Raw genomic sequence first — 24783 nt, 5'->3', positions numbered from 1 at the left:
CTCACTATATAGTCATACATTTGGCAGGAGGTTAGGAAGTGCAGCTCATTTTGTGGGCAGTGAGCACATAGCCTGTCTTCTCTTGAGAGCCATGTCTGCCTACGGCGGCCTTTCTCAATAGCAAGGCTATGCTCACTGAGTCTGTACATAGCCAAAGTTTTCCTTAAGTTTGGGTCAGTCACATTGATCAGGTATTCTGCCACTCTGTATTCTAGGGCCAAAAAGCATTCTAGTTTGCTCTGTTTTTTGTTAATTCTTGTCTGTCTGTCTCTCTGTCTGTCTCTCTGTCTCTCTCTCTGTCTGTCTGTCTCTCTCTCTCTCTCTCTCTCTCTGTCTCTCTCTCTTTGTCTCTCTCTGTCTCTCTCTCTCAATTCAATTCAATTCAAGGGCTTTATTGGCATGGGAAACATGTGTTAACATTGCCAAAGCAAGTGAGGTAGATAATATATAAAGTGAATATATAAAGTGAAATAAACAATAAAAATGAACAGTAAACATTACACATACAGAAGTTTCAAAACAATAAAGACATTACAAATGTCATATTATATATATACAGTGTTTTAACAATGTACAAATGGTAAAGGACACAAGATAAAATAAATAAGCATAAATATGGGTTGTATTTACAATGGTGTGTGTTCTTCACTGGTTGCCCTTTTCTCGTGGCAACAGGTCACAAATCTTGCTGCTTTGATGGCACACTGTGGAATGTCACCCAGTAGATATGGGAGTTTATCAAAATTGGATTTGTTTTCGAATTCTTTGTGGATCTGTGTAATCTGAGGGAAATATGTCTCTCTAATATGGTCATACATTGGGCAGGAGGTTAGGAAGTGCAGCTCAGTTTCCACCTCACTTTGTGGGTAGTGAGCACATAGCCTGTCTTCTCTTGAGAGCCATGTCTGCCTACGGCGGCCTTTCTCAATAGCAAGGCTATGCTCACTGAGTCTCTCTCTCTGTGTCTGTCTCTCTGTCTGTCTCTCTGTGTCTCTCTCTCTGTCTCTCTGTCTCTCTCTCTCTCTCTCTCTCTCTCTCTCTCTCTCTCTCTCTCTCTCTCTCTCTCTCTCTATGTGTCTCTCTCTGTCTGTCCCTCTCTCTCTCTCTTTCTGTCTGTCTGTCTGTCTGTCTGTCTGTCTGTCTGTCTGTCTGTCTGTCTGTCTGTCTGTCTGTCTGTCTGTCTGTCTGTCTGTCTGTCTGTCTGTCTGTCTCTCTCAATAAGAGGGATGTTGAGGTCAAATTGCAAACCTACGGTCACCTCTAGCGCTATAGTGACATCATACTTGGCGAACTGGGGGAGAATCCACAGTGTGAGATCGTCTTGAAATGGCCATTTGGAATGGAATGGAATTGGATGGAAACGGCTTGGAATGGAATGTATTGGATTGAAATGGCTTGGAATGGAATGTATTGGATTGAAATGGCTTGGAATGGAATGTAATGGATTGAAATGGCTTGGAATGGAATGTAATTGGATTGAAATGGCTTGGAATGGAATGTAATGGATTGAAATGGCTTGGAATGGAATGTATTGGATTGAAATGGCTTGGAATGGAATGTATTGGATTGAAATGGCTTGGAATGGAATGTATTGGATTGAAATGGCTTGGAATGGAATGTATTGGATTGAAATGGCTTGGAATGGAATGTAATTGGATTGAAATGGCTTGGAATGGAATGTAATTGGATTGAAATGGCTTGGAATGGAATGTAATTGGATTGAAATGGCTTGGAATGGAATGTAATTGGATTGAAATGGCTTGGAATGGAATGTAATTGGATTGAAATGGCTTGGAATGGAATGTAATTGGATTGAAATGGCTTGGAATGGAATGTAATTGGATTGAAATGGCTTGGAATGGAATGTATTTGATTGAAATGGCTTGGAATGGGCCCCAAACCCCTTATCTGTTTGGTAACCCCACACCACGATAGCCTGCAGTAAAATGACCACACATATCTTCATAGACGAAGAGACTGGGTAGGTGAGGAGCGGCACTAAGCGATCGCTATGCTATTACATTTGTCTGGAGAAATGTCTGTATAAATGCAGACAAATGTGTTCTAATGAAAGGAAGCAGAGGAGAGAGTGAGAGAGAGACAGAGAGAGAGGTAGGGGGTGGGAGTGGGAGTGAGAGAGAGAAAGAGAGGTAGGAGGTGGGGGTGGGAGTGAGAGAGAGAAAGAGAGAGAGGTAGGAGGTGGGGGTGGGAGTGAGAGTGAGAGAAAGAGAGAGAGGTAGGGGTGGGAGTGGGAGTGAGAGTGAGAAAGAGAGAGAGGTAGGGGTGGGAGTGGGAGTGAGAGTGAGAAAGAGAGGTAGGGGGTGGGAGTGGGAGTGAGAGTGAGAGAAAGAGAGAGAGGTAGGGGTGGGAGTGGGAGTGAGAGGGAGAAAGAGAGGTAGGAGTTGGGGTGGGAGTGAGAGTGAAAGAAAGAGAGAGAGGTAGGGGGTGGAAGTGAGTGAAAGAGAGAGAGGTAGGAGGTGGAAGTGAGAGAAAGAGAGAGAGGTAGGAGGTGGAAGTGAGAGAAAGAGAGAGAGGTAGGAGGTGGGGGTGGGAGTGAGAGAAAGAGAGAGAGGTAGGAGGTGGGGGTGGGAGTGAGAGAAAGAGAGAAAGAGTGAACAAGAATAACAGAGAAAGAAAGAGTGCCTTCCATCCCCCTCTGCCATCAGTGAAACAACACCTCTTCATCAATACATACCGCATCCTCCACTGGCACAGTACCCCCTCTAGCAGTCACTTCATAACACACTGACTCACCAGCCTTGGAAAACCAATATATATAGGTGTCAGATTACACCAGTCAGTCAGGCCGGAGCAACAGGCCCAGTCTAGAGCCTTGACTACAGTGAGAGGAGACACATAGACTGGCTGGTAGTCACCATGAGGAGTTATAATAGACATAGGTCAGTGACAGCAGCACTTCACTGGTCTGTCTGTCTGTCTCCCTGTCTATCTGCCTGTCTGCATGCCTGACTGACTGTCTCCCTGTCTATCTGCCTGTCTGCATGCCTGACTGACTGTCTCCCTGTCTATCTGCCTGTCTGCATGCCTGACTGACTGTCTCCCTGTCTATCTGCCTGTTTGCATGCCTGACTGACTGTCTATCTCACTGTTTTTTATTTTTTATTTTACCTTTATTTTACTAGGCAAGTCAGTTAAAAAAAAAATCTTATTTTCAATGACGGCCAAGGAACAGTGGGTTAACTGCCTGTTCAGGGGCAGAACGACAGATTTGTACCTTGTCAGCTCGGGGGTTTGAACTCTAAACCTTCCGGTTACTCGTCCAACGCTCTAACCACTAGGCTACCCTGCCGCCGACTGTCTGCATGTCCGCCGGCCTACATGTCTCCCTGTCTATCTGCCTGTCTGCATGCCTGACTGACTGTCTGTCTTTCTGTCTGTCTCCTCTTCTCACCTGTAGTACTCTACGTGATCTGTCTGATCAGCGATGGCCGACAGGTCTGTCTGTCTGTCTGCCTGATCAGCGATGGCCGACAGGTCTGTCTGTCTGTCTGTCTGTCTGTCTGTCTGTCTGTCTGTCTGTCTGCCTGATCAGTGATGGCCGACAGGTCTGTCTGTCTGTCTCTCTGTCTGATCAGCGATGGCCGACAGGTCTGTCTGTCTGTCTGTCTGTCTGTCTGTCTGTCTGTCTTTCTGTCTGTCTGTCTGTCTGTCTGTCTGTCTGTCTGTCTGTCTGTCTGTCTGCCTGATCAGCGATGGCCGACAGGTCTGTCTGTCTGTCTCTCTGTCTGATCAGCGATGGCCGACAGGTCTGTCTGTCTGTCTGTCTGTCTGTCTGTCTGTCTCCTCTTCTCACCTGTAGTACTCTACGTGATCTGTCTGATCAGCGATGGCCGACAGGTCTGTCTGTCTGTCTGCCTGATCAGCGATGGCCGACAGGTCTGTCTGTCTGTCTGTCTGTCTGTCTGTCTGTCTGTCTGTCTGCCTGATCAGTGATGGCCGACAGGTCTGTCTGTCTGTCTCTCTGTCTGATCAGCGATGGCCGACAGGTCTGTCTGTCTGTCTGTCTGTCTGTCTGTCTGTCTGTCTTTCTTTCTGTCTGTCTGTCTGTCTGTCTGTCTGTCTGTCTGTCTGTCTGTCTGTCTGTCTGCCTGATCAGCGATGGCCGACAGGTCTGTCTGTCTGTCTCTCTGTCTGATCAGCGATGGCCGACAGGTCTGTCTGTCTGTCTGTCTGTCTGTCTGTCTGTCTGTCTCCTCTCACCTGTAGTATTCTACGTGATCTGTCTGATCAGTGATGACCGACAGGTCTGTCTGTCTGTCTGTTTCCTCTTCTCACCTGTAGTATTCTACGTGATCTGTCTGATCAGCGATGGCTGACAGGTCTGTCTGTCTGTCTGTCTGTCTGTCTGTCTGTCTGTCTGTCTGCCTGATCAGCGATGGCCGACAGGTCTGTCTGTCTGTCTCTCTGTCTGATCAGCGATGGCCGACAGGTCTGTCTGTCTGTCTGTCTGTCTGTCTGTCTGTCTGTCTGTCTGTCTGTCTCCTCTCACCTGTAGTATTCTACGTGATCTGTCTGATCAGTGATGACCGACAGGTCTGTCTGTCTGTCTGTTTCCTCTTCTCACCTGTAGTATTCTACGTGATCTGTCTGATCAGCGATGGCTGACAGGTCTGTCTGTCTGTCTGTCTGTCTGTCTGTCTGTCTGTCTGTCTGCCTGATCAGCGATGGCCGACAGGTCTGTCTGTCTGTCTGATCAGCGATGGCCGACAGGTCTGTCTGTCTGTCTCTCTGTCTGAACAGCGATGGCCGACAGGTCTGTCTGTCTGTCTGTCTGTCTGTCTGTCTGTCTGTCTGTCTGTTTCCTCATCTCACCTGTAGTATTCTACGTGATCTGTCTGATCAGCGATGGCCGACAGGTCTGTCTGTCTGTCTGTCTGTCTGTCTGTCTGTCTGTTTCCTCCTCTCACCTGTAGTATTCTACGTGATCTGTCTGATCAGCGATGGCCGACAGGTATGTCTGTCTGTCTGTCTGTTTCCTCTTCTCACCTGTAGTATTCTACGTAATCTGTCTGATCAGCGATGGCCGACAGGTCTGTCTGTCTGTCTGTCTGTCTGTCTGTCTGTCTGTCTGTCTGTCTGTCTGTCTGTCTGTCTGTCTCCTCTTCTCACCTGTAGTATTCTACGTGATCTGTCTGATCAGCGATGGCCGACAGGTCTGTCTGTCTGTTTCCTCCTCTCACCTGTAGTATTCTACGTAATCTGTCTGATCAGCGATGGCCGACAGGTATGTCTGTCTGTCTGTTTCCTCTTCTCACCTGTAGTATTCTACGTAATCTGTCTGATCAGCGATGGCCGACAGGTCTGTCTGTCTGTCTGTTTCCTCCTCTCACCTGTAGTATTCTACGTAATCTGTCTGATCAGCGATGGCCGACAGGTATGTCTGTCTGTCTGTCTGTTTCCTCTTCTCACCTGTAGTATTCTACGTAATCTGTCTGATCAGCGATGGCCGACAGGTCTGTCTGTCTGTCTGTCTGTCTGTCTGTCTGTCTGTCTGTCTGTCTCCTCTTCTCACCTGTAGTATTCTACGTGATCTGTCTGATCAGCGATGGCCGACAGGTCTGTCTGTCTGTCTGTCTGTCTGTCTGTCTGTCTGTCTGTCTCCTCCTCTCACCTGTAGTATTCTACGTGATCTGTCTGATCAGCGATGGCCGACAGGTCTGTCTGTCTGTCTGTCTGTCTGTCTGTCTGTCTGTCTGTCTGTCTGTCTGTCTGTCTGTCTGTCTGTCTGTCTCCTCTCACCTGTAGTATTCTACGTGATCTGTCTGATCAGCGATGGCCGACAGGTCTGTCTGTCTGTCTGTCTCCTCTCACCTGTAGTATTCTACGTGATCTGTCTGATCAGCGATGGCCGACAGGTCTGTCTGTCTGTCTCCTCCTCTCACCTGTAGTATTCTACGTGATCTGTCTGATCAGCGATGGCCGACAGGTCCACCTTGTCCTTGCTGAGGTCCGGCATGGCGGTCAGCTGTCTGATAATGTTGTCAGCCATCTGACCCATGAACCTCAAGGCCTGGACATAGTCTCCCCGCGCAGCAAAGATCTCATCCAGACGATTCAGGTGCTGCTGCAGACCCACCTCCATACTGCCCAGAGAACTGGAGACCTGGAAGAGAGAGAGAGAGATGAGACAGAGAAGATGGAGGGCGAGAGAGAGAGAGATGAGATAGAGAAGATGGTGGGCGAGAGAGAGAGAGAGATGAGATATAGAAGATGGTGGGCGAGAGAGAGAGAGAAAGATGAGATAGAGAAGGGGTCGAGAGAGATATGGAGAAGGGAGAGAGAGAGAGATGGAGAAGGGAGAGAAAGGGGGAGAGAGAGAGAGAGAGAGAGAGAGAGAGAGAGAGAGAGAGAGAGAGAGAGAGAAATGGAGAAGGGAAGAGTACTGGCCTCTAGCAGAGCTCTACTATGTCTAGTACTGGTCACTAGCAGAACTCTCCTATGTCTAGTACTGGCCTCTAGCAGAACTCTCCTATGTCTAGTACTGGCCTCTAGCAGAACTCTACCATGTCTAGTACTGGTCGCTAGCAGAACTCTCCTATGTCTAGTACTGACCTCTAGCAGAACTCTCCTATGTCTAGTACTGGTCGCTAGCAGAACTCTACTATGTCTAGTACTGACCTCTAGCAGAACTCTACCATGTCTAGTACTGGTCTCTAGCAGAACTCTACTATGTCTAGTACTGACCTCTAGCAGAACTCTACTATGTCTAGTACTGGCCTCTAGCAGAACTCTACCATGTCTAGTACTGGCCTCTAGCAGAACTCTACCATGTCTAGTACTGGCCTCTAGCAGAACTCTACCATGTCTAGTACTGGTCGCTAGCAGAACTCTCCTATGTCTAGTACTGACCTCTAGCAGAACTCTTCTATGTCTAGTACTGGCCTCTAGCAGAACTCTACCATGTCTAGTACTGGTCGCTAGCAGAACTCTCCTATGTCTAGTACTGACCTCTAGCAGAACTCTCCTATGTCTAGTACTGGTCACTAGCAGAACTCTACTATGTCTCGTACTGGCTTCTAGCAGAACTCTCCTATGTCTAGTACTGGCCTCTAGCAGAACTCTCCTATGTCTAGTACTGACCTCTAGCAGAACTCTCCTATGTCTAGTACTGGCCTCTAGCAGAACTCTACTATGTCTAGTACTGGCCTCTAGCAGAACTCTACCATGTCTAGTACTGGTCGCTAGCAGAACTCTACCATGTCTAGTACTGGCCTCTAGCAGAACTCTCCTATGTCTAGTACTGGCCTCTAGCAGAACTCTACCATGTCTAGTACTGGCCTCTAGCAGAACTCTACTATGTCTAGTACTGGCCTCTAGCAGAACTCTACCATGTCTAGTACTGGCCTCTAGCAGAACTCTACCATGTCTAGTACTGGTCTCTAGCAGAACTCTACCATGTCTAGTACTGGCCTCTAGCAGAACTCTACCATGTCTAGTACTGGCCTATAGCAGAACTCTACCATGTCTAGTACTGGTCTCTAGCAGAACTCTACCATGTCTAGTACTGGCCTCTAGCAGAACTCTACCATGTCTAGTACTGGCCTCTAGCAGAACTCTCCTATGTCTAGTACTGGCCTCTAGCAGAACTCTCCTATGTCTAGTACTGACCTCTAGCATAACTCTACCATGTCTAGTACTGGCCTATAGCAGAACTACCTAAGAACATTATTAGAGCCAATGCCTTAAATCTGCCACTCCAAGTTGTTGTAGTATATACAGTACCAGTCAAAAGTTTGTTGACAGTATCAAAACCAGTCCTAGTTCAGCTACTTCAGCTAGTATCTTAGACTAGGCTATGTTGACAGTATCAAAACCAGTCCTAGTTCAGCTAGTATCTTAGACTAGGCTATGTTGACAGTATCAAAACCAGTCCTAGTTCAGCTACTTCAGCTAGTATCTTAGACTAGGCTATGTTGACAGTATCAAAACCAGTCCTAGTTCAGCTAGTATCTTAGACTAGGCTATGTTGGCAGTATCAAAACCAGTCCTAGTTCAGCTAGTATCTTAGACTAGGCTATGTTGGCAGTATCAAAACCAGTCCTAGTTCAGCTAGTATCTTAGACTAGGCTATGTTGGCAGTATCAAAACCAATCCTAGTTCAGCTAGTATCTTAGACTAGGCTATGTTGATAGTATCAAAACCAGTCCTAGTTCAGCTAGTATCTTAGACTAGGCTATGTTGACAGTATCAAAACCAGTCCTAGTTCAGCTACTTCAGCTAGTATCTTAGACTAGGCTATGTTGATAGTATCAAAACCAGTCCTAGTTCAGCTAGTATCTTAGACTAGGCTATGTTGGCAGTATCAAAACCAATCCTAGTTCAGCTAGTATCTTAGACTAGGCTATGTTGATAGTATCAAAACCAGTCCTAGTTCAGCTAGTATCTTAGACTAGGCTATGTTGGCAGTATCAAAACCAATCCTAGTTCAGCTAGTATCTTAGACTAGGCTATGTTGATAGTATCAAAACCAGTCCTAGTTCAGCTAGTATCTTAGACTAGGCTATGTTGGCAGTATCAAAACCAATCCTAGTTCAGCTAGTATCTTAGACTAGGCTATGTTGATAGTATCAAAACCAGTCCTAGTTCAGCTAGTATCTTAGACTAGGCTATGTTGATAGTATCAAAACCAGTCCTAGTTCAGCTAGTATCTTAGACTAGGCTATGTTGATAGTATCAAAACCAGTCCTAGTTCAGCTAGTATCTTAGACTAGGCTATGTTGATAGTATCAAAACCAGTCCTAGTTCAGCTAGTATCTTAGACTAGGCTATGTTGGCAGTATCAAAACCAATCCTAGTTCAGCTAGTATCTTAGACTAGGCTATGTTGATAGTATCAAAACCAGTCCTAGTTCAGCTAGTATCTTAGACTAGGCTATGTTGGCAGTATCAAAACCAATCCTAGTTCAGCTAGTATCTTAGACTAGGCTATGTTGATAGTATCAAAACCAGTCCTAGTTCAGCTAGTATCTTAGACTAGGCTATGTTGATAGTATCAAAACCAGTCCTAGTTCAGCTAGTATCTTAGACTAGGCTATGTTGATAGTATCAAAACCAGTCCTAGTTCAGCTAGTATCTTAGACTAGGCTATGTTGATAGTATCAAAACCAGTCCTAGTTCAGCTAGTATCTTAGACTAGGCTATGTTGGCAGTATCAAAACCAATCCTAGTTCAGCTAGTATCTTAGACTAGGCTATGTTGATAGTATCAAAACCAATCCTAGTTCAGCTAGTATCTTAGACTAGGCTATGTTGATAGTATCAAAACCAGTCCTAGTTCAGCTAGTATCTTAGACTAGGCTATGTTGATAGTATCAAAACCAGTCCTAGTTCAGCTAGTATCTTAGACTAGGCTATGTTGACAGTATCAAAACCAGTCCTAGTTCAGCTAGTCACTTAGACTAGGCTATGTTGATAGTATCAAAACCAGTCCTAGTTCAGCTAGTCTCTTAGACTAGGCTATGTTGACAGTATCAAAACCAGTCCTAGTTCAGCTAGTATCTTAGACTAGGCTATGTTGACAGTATCAAAACCAGTCCTAGTTCAGCTAGTATCTTAGACTAGGCTATGTTGACAGTATCAAAACCAGTCCTAGTTCAACTAGTATCTTAGACTAGGCTATGTTGACAGTATCAAAACCAGTCCTAGTTCAGCTAGTATCTTAGACTAGGCTATGTTGACAGTATCAAAACCAGTCCTAGTTCAGCTAGTATCTTAGACTAGGCTATGTTGACAGTATCAAAACCAGTCCTAGTTCAGCTAGTATCTTAGACTAGGCTATGTTGACAGTATCAAAACCAGTCCTAGTTCAGCTAGTATCTTAGACTAGGCTATGTTGACAGTATCAAAACAGTCCTAGTTCAGCTAGTATCTTAGACTAGGCTATGTTGATAGTATCAAAACCAGTCCTAGTTCAGCTAGTATCTTAGACTAGGCTATGTTGACAGTATCAAAACCAGTCCTAGTTCAGCTAGTATCTTAGACTAGGCTATGTTGACAGTACCAAAACCAGTCCTAGTCCAGCTAGTTCAACTAGTATCTTAGACTAGGCTATGTTGACAGTATCAAAACCAGTCCTAGTCCAGCTAGTTCGACTAGTATCTTAGACTAGGCTATGTTGACAGTATCAAAACCAGTCCTAGTTCAGCTAGTATCTTAGACTAGGCTATGTTGACAGTATCAAAACCAGTCCTAGTTCAGCTAGTATCTTAGACTAGGCTATGTTGACAGTACCAAAACCAGTCCTAGTTCAACTAGTATCTTAGACTAGGCTATGTTGACAGTATCAAAACCAGTCCTAGTTCAGCTAGTATCTTAGACTAGGCTATGTTGACAGTACCAAAACCAGTCCTAATTCAACTAGTATCTTAGACTAGGCTATGTTGACAGTATCAAAACCAGTCCTAGTTCAGCTAGTATCTTAGACTAGGCTATGTTGATAGTATCAAAACCAGTCCTAGTTCAGCTAGTATCTTAGACTAGGCTATGTTGATAGTATCAAAACCAATCCTAGTTCAACTAGTATCTTAGACTAGGCTATGTTGATAGTATCAAAACCAGTCCTAGTTCAACTAGTATCTTAGACTAGGCTATGTTGACAGTATCAAAACCAGTCCTAGTTCAACTAGTATCTTAGACTAGGCTATGTTGATAGTATCAAAACCAGTCCTAGTTCAACTAGTATCTTAGACTAGGCTATGTTGATAGTATCAAAACCAATCCTAGTTCAACTAGTATCTTAGACTAGGCTATGTTGATAGTATCAAAACCAGTCCTAGTTCAACTAGTATCTTAGACTAGGCTATGTTGACAGTATCAAAACCAGTCCTAGTTCAACTAGTATCTTAGACTAGGCTATGTTGATAGTATCAAAACCAGTCCTAGTTCAACTAGTATCTTAGACTAGGCTATGTTGATAGTATCAAAACCAATCCTAGTTCAACTAGTATCTTAGACTAGGCTATGTTGATAGTATCAAAACCAGTCCTAGTTCAACTAGTATCTTAGACTAGGCTATGTTGATAGTATCAAAACCAATCCTAGTTCAACTAGTATCTTAGACTAGGCTATGTTGATAGTATCAAAACCAGTCCTAGTTCAACTAGTATCTTAGACTAGGCTATGTTGACAGTATCAAAACCAATCCAGTTATGTGTCAGTAAATTGCATCACCATGCTTCAGTCTCCAAGTTGGTGTTGTTGACATTCTCCTCAGTTTCCTGAGTGAGTCCCAGTAGTAAGCTAGTGTTGTAACGCCACAGTTTCCTGAGCTGCATAACACACATACTGACGCACACACACAAAATACCATACCATACATACAGAACCAATCAAATGTTTGAACACACCTACTCATTCAAGAGTTTTTCTGTATTTTTATTATTTTTGTTACATTGTAGAATAATAGTGAAGACATCAAAATGGTGAAATAACATATATGGAATCATGTAGTAACCAAGAAAAAGTTAAACAGATCAAAATCCATTTTAGATTTTAGATTCTTAAAAGTAGCCACCCTTTGCCTTGATGACAGCTTTGCACACTCTTGGCATTCTCTCAACCAGCTTCATGAGGTAGTCACCTGGAATGCATTTCAATTAACAGGTGTGCCTTGTTAAAAGTTAAATTGTGGAATTTCTTTCCTTCTTAATAATGCGTTTGAGGCAATTAGTTGTGTTGTGACAAGGTAGGGGTGGTATACAGAAGATACCCCTATTTGGTAAAATACCAAGTCCATATTATGGCAAGAACAGCTCAAATATACAAAGAGAAACAACAGTCCATCATTACTTTGAAACAGAAAGTTTCTTCAAGTGCAGTCGCAAAAACCATCAAGCGCAATTTAAAAAAAATATATTTTAAATTTTACCTTTATTTAACCAGGCAAGTCAGTTAAGAACACATTCTTATTTTCAGTGACGGCCTGGGAACAGTGGATTAACTGCCTGTTCAGGGGCAGAACGACAGATTTGTACCTTGTCAGCTCGGGGGTTTGAACTCGCAACCTTCCGGTTACTAGTCCAACGCTCTAACCACTAGGCTAAAATAGTAAAAATAAAGACAAACCCTTGAGTAGGTGTGTCTAAACTTTTGACTGGTACTGTATATACAGTATATAGTACTATTGTTCCTGCTGTATAGGTCAACAGTAGTGAAATTCATAGGGAACAGAGTACCACTTGGAATACAGTAACCTGACAGTATGGAGCCAGAGAGAGCAGCTATGTGGTAAGACAGTAAGGACACTATGTAACACATCCTCCTCTCCTCCGCAGGTCTCTCGGGAAGGTCTCTGATTGCCAGGAAACTGCACAAATGCCCTGCCCCCACCACACACCACAACGTTCATCTTTCACCCCAGCCCGACCAACAGGAAGGGGAGGTAGGAGCCTCACAGCCTATAGGTCTATAGGTCTGGAAGGAGAGGTGGAAGCCTCACAGCCTATAGGTCTATAGGTCTGGAAGGAGAGGTGGAAGCCTCACAGCCTATAGGTCTATAGGTCTGGAAGGAGAGGTGGAAGCCTCACAGCCTATAGGTCTATAGGTCTACCTGGTCTATAGGTCTACCTGGTCTGGAAGGAGAGGTGGAAGCCTCACAGCCTATAGGTCTATAGGTCTACCTGGCCTGGAAGGAGAGGTGGAAGCCTCACAGTCTATAGGTCTATAGGTCTACCTGGTCTGGAAGGAGAGGTGGAAGCATATCTCTGGATCATACTGTAAATGTATAAAGTAAACTATACATTCAGAGAGACACTGTATTCAGAGACATACTGTAAGTAAGAGATATATATTGTATAGTGTATGAGTCTCCAGCTAACTGGGGTCTTTCTCTGTTGTAAATTATATCCAGAATTCATCAAATTCCATAACAGTCACACCATATTGTTCTTTTTCATTGATGTCATGCAACCTCAAAAACCATCTTTATTTGTCCTACTTCCTCATTGATTTCTAAGCAGCGCACCCTGGTAACAAATGGCCTTCAGAGAACTTATGAGAGAAATGAAGAATTCCCCAAAAAATAACCACATAGTGGTGGAGGTGTGGCTAACTATTAATGTAACGTATGAATCTGTGTCTGCAGTTCGTCCCTGCATCTAACAGACTAGAACTGATAGTCTTGGGCCCTGTTCAGTAAGGGGCTTGACATCCCAAAATGTTTTGTAACACAACATGAATATCTGTCTTCTAAGAGAGACAGGTAATACCTTCTCGTTTCGAAACGTTTCCACCTTCTGAACACTACCCAGGTAATGCCTAGTCTAGCAGGTTTCCAGAGTAGAGTGGTTATTTACATGGGGCCGAGGCCTGCCGCCAAACCATCAGTAGCCCTGTGCCCCGTTTCACTCTGTGCCCCCTGGCTGTGTAGTCCCTGGCTGTGTGGCCCCTGGCTGTGTGGTTGTGTGGCCCCTGGCTGTGTGGGCCCTGGCTGTGTGGTTGTGTGGCCCCTGGCTGTGTGGGCCCTGGCTGTGTGGCCCCTGGCTGTGTGGCCCCTGGCTGTGTGGTTGTGTGGCCCCTGGCTGTCTGGCCCCTGGCTGTGTGGCCCCTGGCTGTGTGGTTGTGTGGCCCCTGGCTGTGTGGCCACTGGCTGTGTGGCCCCTGGCTGTGTGGCCCCTGGCTGTGTGACCCCTGGTTGTGCGGCCCCTGGCTGTGTGACCCCTGGTTGTGCGGCCCCTGGCTGTGTGACCCCTGGTTGTGCGGCCCCTGGCTGTGTGGCCCCTGGCTGTGTGGTTGTGTGGCCCCTGGCTGTGTGACCCCTGGTTGTGCGGCCCCTGGCTGTGTGGCACCTGAGCTGTTCTCAGCCCAGTCTCTCACCACAGAGAGAAGAGGCTGCCAGCACTGTCACACAGTGACAAACACAGGTTGTGTCTCAAGTTGCACTCCATTCCCGTAAATAGTGACCAGGCTGGTCAAAAGTAGTGCACTACATAGGGAATAGAGTGCCATTTGGGAAACAAGACAGAGAGCTGATAGAACCACTATTCATTTAAGAGGGGGGATTTTACCAGACAACACGCCCCAGCGTCATCAAACCAGATAAGCTGGTTGGAATAGAGAAACATTTGAGGAGATATTTTAGGAACTGTGGGGAGTTTCCAACACTCTACCTCAATGCATTTACAACTGCCAGACATCTTAGGAACAAATGGTATTTACAAAACATGTTTGTTACTACTTCCTGTTCTGGTCTAAATAAGGAAGTCTCTGTTTGTTTCCCTGGAGGACTGTTCACTACAATCAATCCCAGCATAGATCGCAGGCCCCAGGAATCACACTGGACCACAGTGGGAAACTCCCAGTACACAGAACAACCTGGAGGTACACTACCGTTCAAAGGTTTGGGGTCACTTAGAAATGTCCTTGTTTTAAAAAAAAACAACATTAAAATAACATCAAATAGATCAGAGATACAGTGTAGACATTGTTGTAAATTGCTATTGTAGTTGGAAATTTGCTGATTTCATGTGGAATATTTACACAAGCGTAGAGAGGCCCATTATCAGCAACCATCTTTCCTGTGTTCTACTGGCACGTTGTGTTAGCTAATCCAAGATTATCATTTTAAAAGTCTAATTGATCACTAGAAAACATTTTTTGCAATCATGTTAGCACAGCTGAAAACTGTTGCCCTGATTAAAGTAGCAATAAAACTGGCCTTCTTTAGACGAGTTGAGTATCTGGAGCATCTGGAGTGTGTGTGTGCTTGGTGTGAATGGTGTGTGTGTGCGTGGTATGTGTGTGTGAGTGGTGTGTGTATGTGTGTGTGTGCATGTGTATAACCTGGATGTTTAGAGGGAGTTATGAGAGTAATGTGTCCAGAAACACCGAAAGGAGCTGAACCACCATTAGTACAGACAGATGGAGAGATAATCCCTGTTCTACTTCCTGACTAACAGACCCTCTACTGCCCCAGACTATTACTACCTTCTAACTAACAGACCCTCTACTACCCCAGACTATTACTACCTTCTAACTAACAGACCCTCTACTACCCCAGACTATTACTACCTTCTAACAGACCCTCTACTACCCCAGACTATTACTACCTTCTAACAGACCCTCTACTACCCCAGACTATTACTACCTTCTAACAGACCCTCTACTACCCCAGACTATTACTACCTTCTAACAGACCCTCTACTACCCCAGACTATTACTACCTTCTAACAGACCCTCTACTACCCCAGACTATTACTACCTTCTAACAGACCCTCTACTACCCCAGACTATTACTACCTTCTAACAGACCCTCTACTACCCCAGACTATTACTACCTTCTAACAGACCCTCTACTACCCCAGACTATTACTACCTTCTAACAGACCTCTACTACCCCAGACTATTACTACCTTCTAACAGACCCTCTACTACCCCAGACTATTACTACCTTCTAACAGACCCTCTACTACCCCAGACTATTACTACCTTCTAACAGACCCTCTACTACCCCAGACTATTACTACCTTCTAACAGACCCTCTACTACCCCAGACTATTACTACCTTCTAACAGACCCTCTACTACCCCAGACTATTACTACCTTCTAACTAACAGACCCTCTACTACCCCAGACTATTACTACCTTCTAACAGACCCTCTACTACCCCAGACTATTACTACCTTCTAACTAACAGACCCTCTACTACCCCAGACTATTACTACCTTCTAACAGACACTCTACTACCCCTGACTATTACTACCTTCATCACCCTGTTACTGCACCTCACTCCTCTACCTCTCCTCTACCTCTCCTCTATTCATCACCCTGTTACTACACTTTACCCCTCTACCTCTCCTCTATTCATCACCCTGTTACTACACTTTACCCCCCTACCTCTCCTCTATTCATCACCCTGTTACTGCACCTCACCCCTTTACCATTTCTCTATTCCATCAGCCCCCACTTCCATTCCATCCACCCCCTCTAAACCCCCACTTCCATTCCATCCACCCCCTCTAAACCCCCACTTCCATTCCATCCACCCCCTCTAAACCCCCACTTCCATTCCATCCACCCCCTCTAAACCCCCACTTCCATTCCATCCACCCCCTCTAAACCCCCACTTCTATTCCATCCACCCCCTTTAAACCCCCACTTCAATCCCATCACCCCTTCTAAACCCCCACTTCAATTCCATCCACCCCCTCTAAACCCCCACTTCCATTCCATCCACCCCCTTTAAACCCCCACTTCAATCCCATCACCCCCTCTAAACCCCCACTTCCATTCCATCCACCCCCTCTAAACCCCCACTTCCATTCCATCACTCCCTGCCACACTCCCCGGGCTGGAAGCAGGTCACCAGCAGAAGGGACCAGGCTCCACCACCAGTCACCCCCTACCAGGACTGGGGGATCATAAGGGGATAGAGCCCCCCGGGGCGTGTGATTTTACCGGGACAGATGATGAACCCTCCATTAACAAAGGAAACCTTTGTTGCTTGTAAAATAAGCTTGTAGTTGTTGTTTACCGAACTGGATGACAACAGAACACTACAGTGATATTTACAGAGTCCATAACAACAGACCACTACAGTGATATTTACAGAGTCCATAACAACAGACCACTACAGTGATATTTACAGAGTCCATAACAACAGACCACTACAGTGATATTTACAGAGTCCATAACAACAGACCACTACAGTGATATTTACAGAGTGCATAACAACAGACCACTACAGTGATATTTACAGAGTCCATAACAACAGACCACTACAGTGATATTTACAGAGTCCATAACAACAGACCACTACAGTGATATTTACAGAGTCCATAACAACAGACCACTATATTTACAGAGTCCATAACAACAGACCACTACAGTGATATTTACAGAGTCCATAACAACAGACCACTACAGTGATATTTACAGAGTGCATAACAACAGACCACTACAGTGATATTTACAGAGTCCATAACAACAGACCACTACAGTGATATTTACAGAGTGCATAACAACAGACCACTACAGTGATATTTACAGAGTCCATAACAACAGACCACTACAGTGATATTTACAGAGTCCATAACAACAGACCACTACAGTGATATTTACAGAGTCCATAACAACAGACCACTACAGTGATATTTACAGAGTCCATAACAACAGACCACTACAGTGATATTTACAGAGTCCATAACAACAGACCACTACAGTGATATTTACAGTCCATAACAACAGACCACTACAGTGATATTTACAGAGTCCATAACAACAGAGTGATTTTACAGAGTCCATAACAACAGACCACTACAGTGATATTTACAGAGTCCATAACAACAGACCACTACAGTGATATTTACAGAGTCCATAACAACAGACCACTACAGTGATATTTACAGAGTCCATAACAACAGACCACTACAGTGATATTTACAGAGTCCATAACAACAGACCACTACAGTGATATTTACAGAGTCCATAACAACAGACCACTACAGTGATATTTACAGAGTCCATAACAACAGACCACTACAGTGATATTTACAGAGTCCATAACAACAGACCACTACAGTGATATTTACAGAGTCCATAACAACAGACCACTACAGTGATATTTACAGAGTGCATAACAACAGACCACTACAGTGATATTTACAGAGTCCATAACAACAGACCACTACAGTGATATTTACAGAGTCCATAACAACAGACCACTACAGTGATATTTACAGAGTCCATAACAACAGACCACTACAGTGATATTTACAGAGTCCATAACAACAGACCACTACAGTGATATTTACAGAGTCCATAACAACAGACCACTACAGTGATATTTACAGAGTCCATAACAACAGACCACTACAGTGATATTTACAGAGTCCATAACAACAGACCACTACAGTGATATTTACAGAGTCCATAACAACAGACCACTACAGTGATATTTACAGAGTCCATAACAACAGACCACTACAGTGATATTTACAGAGTGCATAACAACAGACCACTACAGTGATATTTACAGAGTCCATAACAACAGACCACTACAGTGATATTTACAGAGTCCATAACAACAGACCACTACAGTGATATTTACAGAGTCCATAACAACAGACCACTACAGTGATATTTACAGAGTCCATAACAACAGACCACTACAGTGATATTTACAGAGTCCATAACAACAGACCACTACAGTGATATTTACAGAGTCCATAACAACAGACCACTACAGTGATATTTACAGAGTCCATAACAACAGACCACTACAGTGATATTTACAGAGTCCATAACAACAGACCACTACAGTGATATTTACAGAGTCCATAACAACAGACCACTACAGTGATATTTACAGAGTCCATAACAACAGACCACTACAGTGATATTTACAGAGTCCATAACAACAGACCACTACAGTGATATTTACAGAGTCCATAACAACAGACCACTACAGTGATATTTACAGAGTCCATAACAACAGACCACTACAGTGATATTTACAGAGTCCATAACAACAGACCACTACAGTGATATTTACAGAGTCCATAACAACAGACCACTACAGTGATATTTACAGAGTCCATAACAACAGACCACTACAGTGATATTTACAGAGTCCATAACAACAGACCACTACAGTGATATTTACAGAGTCCATAACAACAGACCACTACAGTGATATTTACAGAGTCCATAGCAGCAGACCACTACAGTGATATTTACAGAGTCCATAACAACAGACCACTACAGTGATATTTACAGAGTCCATAACAACAGACCACGACAGTGATATTTACAGAGTCCATAACAACAGACCACTACAGTGATATTTACAGAGTCCATAACAACAGACCACTACAGTGATATTTACAGAGTCCATAACAAGAGACCACTACATTGTAGCTAGAAGGACTGGGGTTATACAAGACAAATAGCTACTCGCTGTATTGAATATTGAATAACAACATTTCAATGGGAGACTGGCATGAAAATGGAAGCTACGCACACTGACCTCAAGTTACAATTCTGCCCTTAGCCAACTGTACCAGTGTACAGGACTCTACTGAGCTGTGTCCTGGTATCTTACCAAGCTGTTGAGGCCACCCAGAGTGTGGTTGGCATTGTGGAGGGAGTAGGTCAGCTGGTACACCCCGTCATTGGTCTGACTGTTACCATAGAAACCCACTCCAACAGCAGAGCTGCAACAGAAGAAATAAACATTAAAAACAGAGAACTTTTAAAAATGTCTTCATGTTCACATTGGAACTAAATCTTGGTCCAAATCAAGTAACAAACAAAATTGCTTTTACAAAATAGTTGGGGAAAGATTTGAGGGGAGGGGCACTTTGTTTCATCTTCATCTGTAACTCAATCAAACCAATAAAAACGGCTGAATCAAAGGCACAAAGAAGAGTGCTATTGAACTGAGATGTATCACACAATACTGCCTGTCTGCAATATGCAGCCTATCACACTGCAGCTCTCTATAGGAAGAAGAGAGGTCTCTGAAGGGTGATTATAGATCTCGCCTTTCCTTCTCTCTTTCCTCCAATATCTCCTCCTTCTTTCCTTCCTTCCGCTCATCTGTCCCCTCACCCCGTCGCTAGACTTCACACTTAGCAACATGTGTCATTGTGTCGTTGTGACACATTGGTTAAATATATCATCTTTCTCTGTAGAGGAAACGTCTCTCTCTCAAGTACAGGACACTTTGATACCCTGTTTCACACTACTGAGCCAAGCTGAGCTGCACTGGCATGGTTACCGAGCCACCTTGCTGAAACGGACTGTTCTGTAGTAGGACAACTTGGGCCATTATGCCCAGAGGACCTGTACCCCAGAATGGACAGGCTCCTCTGACATGGATAGCGACTCCAGTACATCACTGGGACCCAGCTCCCTACCATCCAGGACCTCTATACCAGGCGGTGTCAGAGGACCTGTACCCCAGAATGGACAGGCTCCTCTGACATGGATAGCGACTCCAGTACATCACTGAGACCCAGCTCCCTGCCATCCAGGACCTCTATACCAGGCGGTGTCAGAGGACCTGTACCCCAGAATGGACAGGCTCCTCTGACATGGATAATGACTCCAGTACATCACTGGGACCCAGCTCCCTACCATCCAGGACCTCTATACCAGGCGGTGTCAGAGGACTTGTACCCCAGAATGGACAGGCTCCTCTGACATGGATAATGACTCCAGTACATCACTGGGACCCAGCTCCCTACCATCCAGGACCTCTATACCAGGCGGTGTCAGAGGACCTGTACCCCAGAATGGACAGGCTGCTCTGACATGGATAATGACTCCAGTACATCACTGGGACCCAGCTCCCTGCCACCCAGGACCTCTATACCGGCGGTGTCAGAGGAAGGCCCTAAAAAAGCTAAAGACTCTAGCCACCCAAGTCATCAATGGTTGTCTTTGCTACTGCACAGCAAGCGGTACCAATGCGCCATATATACAGTGCATTCAGAAAGTATTCAGACCCCTTCACTTTTTCCACATTTTGTTATATGACAGCCTTATTCTAAAATAGATTAAATATATTTTTCTCTCATCAATCTATACACAATACCCCATAAAAATACCCCCAAAACACCCTCAAAACACCCCAAAGCGAAAACCTTTTTTTACTTAGAAATGCACATTTTTGGTACCCTTCCCCAGATCTGTGTCTCAACACAATCCTGTCTCTGAGCTCTACAGATAATTCCTTCAACCCCATGGCTTGGTTTTTGCTCTGACATACACTGTCAACTGTGGGACCTCATATAGACAGGTGTGTGACTTTCCTAATCATCATGTAGGTGGACTCCAATCAAGTTGTAAAAAATCAAATAGGTGTTCTAATCACCCCGGTTTGAGCGAACACTGCAGAGACCACTGTTGAATGATCAGACTGGTGTGTTCGTACGTGTCAAAGGGTTAAATCAACCCAAATCCCCAAAACCACATCCCCAAGGGACGAGACACAGACAGAAACCTGTCTGGCACCATGCATTCTCAACGTTCCTTTAGGCTGTGTTGTAACAGGACACGTTTGCCTAGACATTACAACGCTACTACCTCCCAGTAGACCTGTACTCATGTCCCCCATTAATAATGATACTTGTCCATCACATCTGGTACCAGTGAGGTCATTATGTTAGAGGTCATAGGTTAGACACACTGGGACAGGTTTTAGGGAGGTTCTGTGTCCCTGAGGATGTCATCAATCACTGTATTGGACAGAGCAGACTCTGTCATGGTGCACCAACCCCCATCCCACCCTGTATGCACACTGACCTTCATATCCTTCAGTCATTCACTAGCTGCCAATGTTCTAGTCTGGTCACTAACTAACTGCACATGTTCTAGAGTCTGGGCACTAACTAACTGCCGATGTTCTAGAGTCTGGTCCCTAACTAACTGCCAATGTTCTAGAGTCTGGTCACTAAATAACTGCCAATGTTCTGGAGTCTGGTCACTAACTAACTGCACATGTTCTAGAGTCTGGTCCCTAACTAACTGCCAATGTTCTAGAGTCTGGTCACTAACTAACTGCCAATGTTCTGGAGTCTGGTCACTAACTAACTGCACATGTTCTAGAGTCTGGTCCCTAACTAACTGCCAATGTTCTAGAGTCTGGGCACTAACTAACTGCACATGTTCTAGAGTCTGGGCACTAACTAACTGCACATGTTCTAGAGTCTGGGCACTAACTAACTGGCAATGTTCTAGAGTCTGGTACCTAACTAACTGACAATGTTCTAGAGTCTGGTCACTAACTGCCGATGTTCTAGAGTCTGGTCACTAACTAACTGCCGATGTTCTAGAGTCTGGTCACTAACTAACTGCCAATGTTCTAGAGTCTGGTCACTAACTAACTGCCAATGTTCTTGAGTCTGGTCACTAACTAACTGCCAATGTCCTTGAGTCTGGTCACTAACTAACTGCCAATGTTCTAGAGTCTGGTCACTAACTAACTGCCAATGTTCTTGAGTCTGGTCACTAACTAACTGCCAATGTCCTTGAGTCTGGTCACTAACTAACTGCCAATGTTCTAGAGTCTGGTCACTAACTAACTGCCAATGTTCTTGAGTCTGGTCACTAACTAACTGCCAATGTTCTAGAGTCTGGTCATTAACTAACTACCAATGTTCTAGAGTCTGGTCCTGAACTAACTGCCGGTGTTCTAGAGTCTGGTCACTAACTAACTGCCAATGTTCTTGAGTCTGGTCACTAACTAACTGCCAATGTTCTAGAGTCTGGTCATTAACTAACTACCAATGTTCTAGAGTCTGGTCCTGAACTAACTGCCGATGTTCTAGAGTCTGGCCAGGAAAACAGAGAGAGGGAGAGTAGCAGAGCAGAGAATTTTGTGATTCAACACATTTAAATCATTGTTACTAGGTAGAACACTTCACTTCTGATTTAAATGCCCACATTTTTGGTTTAATATGTTCAATGAACCACTTGTGGAGTATCACCACCTGCTGCAATAAAAGCATTATGTTATGGTCCACACCACAGAATGAATATAAGACATCTTTAAACAGATGCAGGCAGCCAGATGGACAGAACAAGCATACTGTTATCACCCCCCACCGGAGAGCCAGAGGCAGTGGGAGAGGTGTTATGACGGAAGCACATCCTGTAAGTGTGTGCATATGTGCGTGTGTGTGTGTGTGTGTGTGAGTGAGAGAGAGAGAGGGAGAGAGTATGTACCACTGTGCACCCTGTCTCTGGAGCATCATAACCATGATTGATACCAGAGTCTGTATCTCTACCGTCCATTACTCCAGAACCCTGAGACTAGGATGGTCTGTATCTCTACCGTCCATTACTCCAGAACCCTGAGACTAGGATGGTCTGTATCTCTACCGTCCATTACTCCAGAACCCTGAGACTAGGATGGTCTGTATCTCTACCGTCCATTACTCCAGAACCCTGAGACTAGGATGGTCTGTCTCTCTACCGTCCATTACTCCAGAACCCTGAGACTAGGATGGTCTGTATCTCTACCGTCCATTACTCCAGAACCCTGAGACTAGGATGGTCTGTATCTCTACCGTCCATTACTCCAGAACCCTGAGACTAGGATGGTCCTGTATCTCTACCGTCCATTACTCCAGAACCCTGAGACTAGGATGGTCTGTATCTCTACCGTCCATTACTCCAGAACCCTGAGACTAGGATGGTCTGTATCTCTACCGTCCATTACTCCAGAACCCTGAGACTAGGATGGTCTGTATCTCTACCGTCCATTACTCCAGAACCCTGAGACTAGGATGGTCCTCCAGAACCCTGAGACTAGGATGGTCTGTATCTCTACCGTCCATTACTCCAGAACCCTGAGACTAGGATGGTCTGTATCTCTACTCCAGAACCCTCCATTACTCCAGAACTCCAGAACCCTGACTAGGATGGTCTGTATCTCTACCGTCCATTACTCCAGAACCCTGAGACTAGGATGGTCTGTATCTCTACAGTCCATTACTCCAGAACCCTGAGACTAGGATGGTCCTGTCTCTCTACCGTCCATTACTCCAGAACCCTGAGACTAGGATGGTCTGTATCTCTACCGTCCATTACTCCAGAACCCTGAGACTAGGATGGTCTATATCTCCACCGTCCATTACTCCAGAACCCTGAGAATAGGATGGTCTATATCTCCACCGTCCATTACTCCAGAACCCTGAGACCTGGGATGGTCCTGTTTCTCTACCGTCCATTACTCCAGAACCCTGAGACTAGGATGGTCTGTATCTCTACCGTCCATTACTCCAGAACCCTGAGACTAGGATGGTTTGTATCTCTACAGTCCATTACTCCAGAACCCTGAGACTAGGATGGTCCTGTCTCTCCACCGTCCATTACTCCAGAACCCTGAGACTAGGATGGTCTGTATCTCTACAGTCCATTACTCCAGAACCCTGAGACTAGGATGGTCCTGTCTCTCTTCCGTCCATTACCCCAGAACCCTGAGACTAGGATGGTCTGTATCTCTACCGTCCATTACTCCAGCATGCCCTGGCATTATCACACCTGATTCCACTAGTCAAAGGTTTGATGATGAGTTAGTGTAAAACCCCCCCTGTGTCCCCAGGACCAGGGTTAAATAACACTGAGCTATAGAGGTACAGTGCTGCTACACACACATGACTTCAAAGTGGTTGTTTTCTCCCAGCTGTACTTAATCGGGATTGCCTCGTTGTCACAATGTAACCAATGGAATAGTCCCAAAAGTTCAAACCCAGCACATGCAGGCTTTATAAAATACAATTTGTACCCTGATAGTATTACTGTGCTCCACTACACACACTGCTAGACCAAGTGCTCCAGCGCTCTCTCTCTCTCTGTCTCTGCTCTCTCTCTGTCTCACTCTGTCTCTCTCTGTCACTCTCTGTCACTCTCTGTCACTCTCTCTCGCTTTCTCTCTCTCTCTCTGTCTCTGCTCTCTCTCTGTCTCTCTCTGTCACTCTGTCACTCTCTGTCACTCTCTCTCGCTTTCTCTCTCTCTCCGTCTCCCTCCATCTCTCTCTCTCTCCCTCCGTCTCTCTCCGCCACTCTCTGCTCTCTCCGTCACTCTTAGCTCTCTCCATCACTCTCTCTCTCTCTCTCTCCATCACTCTCTCTCTCTCTCTATCCCTCTCTCACAGATCTGCATACAAAAGCTGCACTAAGATCTCTACTGAAGGAAGACACCTCAGCATACTTATATCCATAAAGGACAGTAATTTATTTGCCAAGCATTCAGTCACATCTTCGTCAGAGAGAGCAAATCACTTATCTAACGGCACCTTAGCTACTTTTGTTGTGTCGGG

The 24783-nt window shown here is 44.9% G+C and overlaps 1 protein-coding gene across 1 annotated transcript in view; it reads right to left on the bottom strand.

Moving 5' to 3' along the window:
- Positions 1-5874: 5874 nt before the first annotated feature.
- LOC127921824 (protein tweety homolog 2-like) overlaps positions 5875-24783 on the bottom strand; it is a gene marked incomplete at its 5' end in the record, with an annotated part of 28667 nt that continues 9758 nt past the window's right edge. The window contains 2 exons of the mRNA XM_052505416.1: positions 5875-6124; positions 19056-19167. Of these exons, the coding sequence (XP_052361376.1) occupies positions 5900-6124; positions 19056-19167 (337 nt within the window). The remainder of the gene's footprint in view (positions 6125-19055; positions 19168-24783) is intronic.

Source organism: Oncorhynchus keta, unplaced genomic scaffold, assembly GCF_023373465.1.
Source record: "Oncorhynchus keta strain PuntledgeMale-10-30-2019 unplaced genomic scaffold, Oket_V2 Un_contig_23749_pilon_pilon, whole genome shotgun sequence".
Lineage (NCBI taxonomy): Eukaryota > Metazoa > Chordata > Actinopteri > Salmoniformes > Salmonidae > Oncorhynchus > Oncorhynchus keta.
The sequence above is the reverse complement of the archived record's forward strand: the minus strand, read 5'-3'. Positions and strand labels throughout refer to the sequence as shown.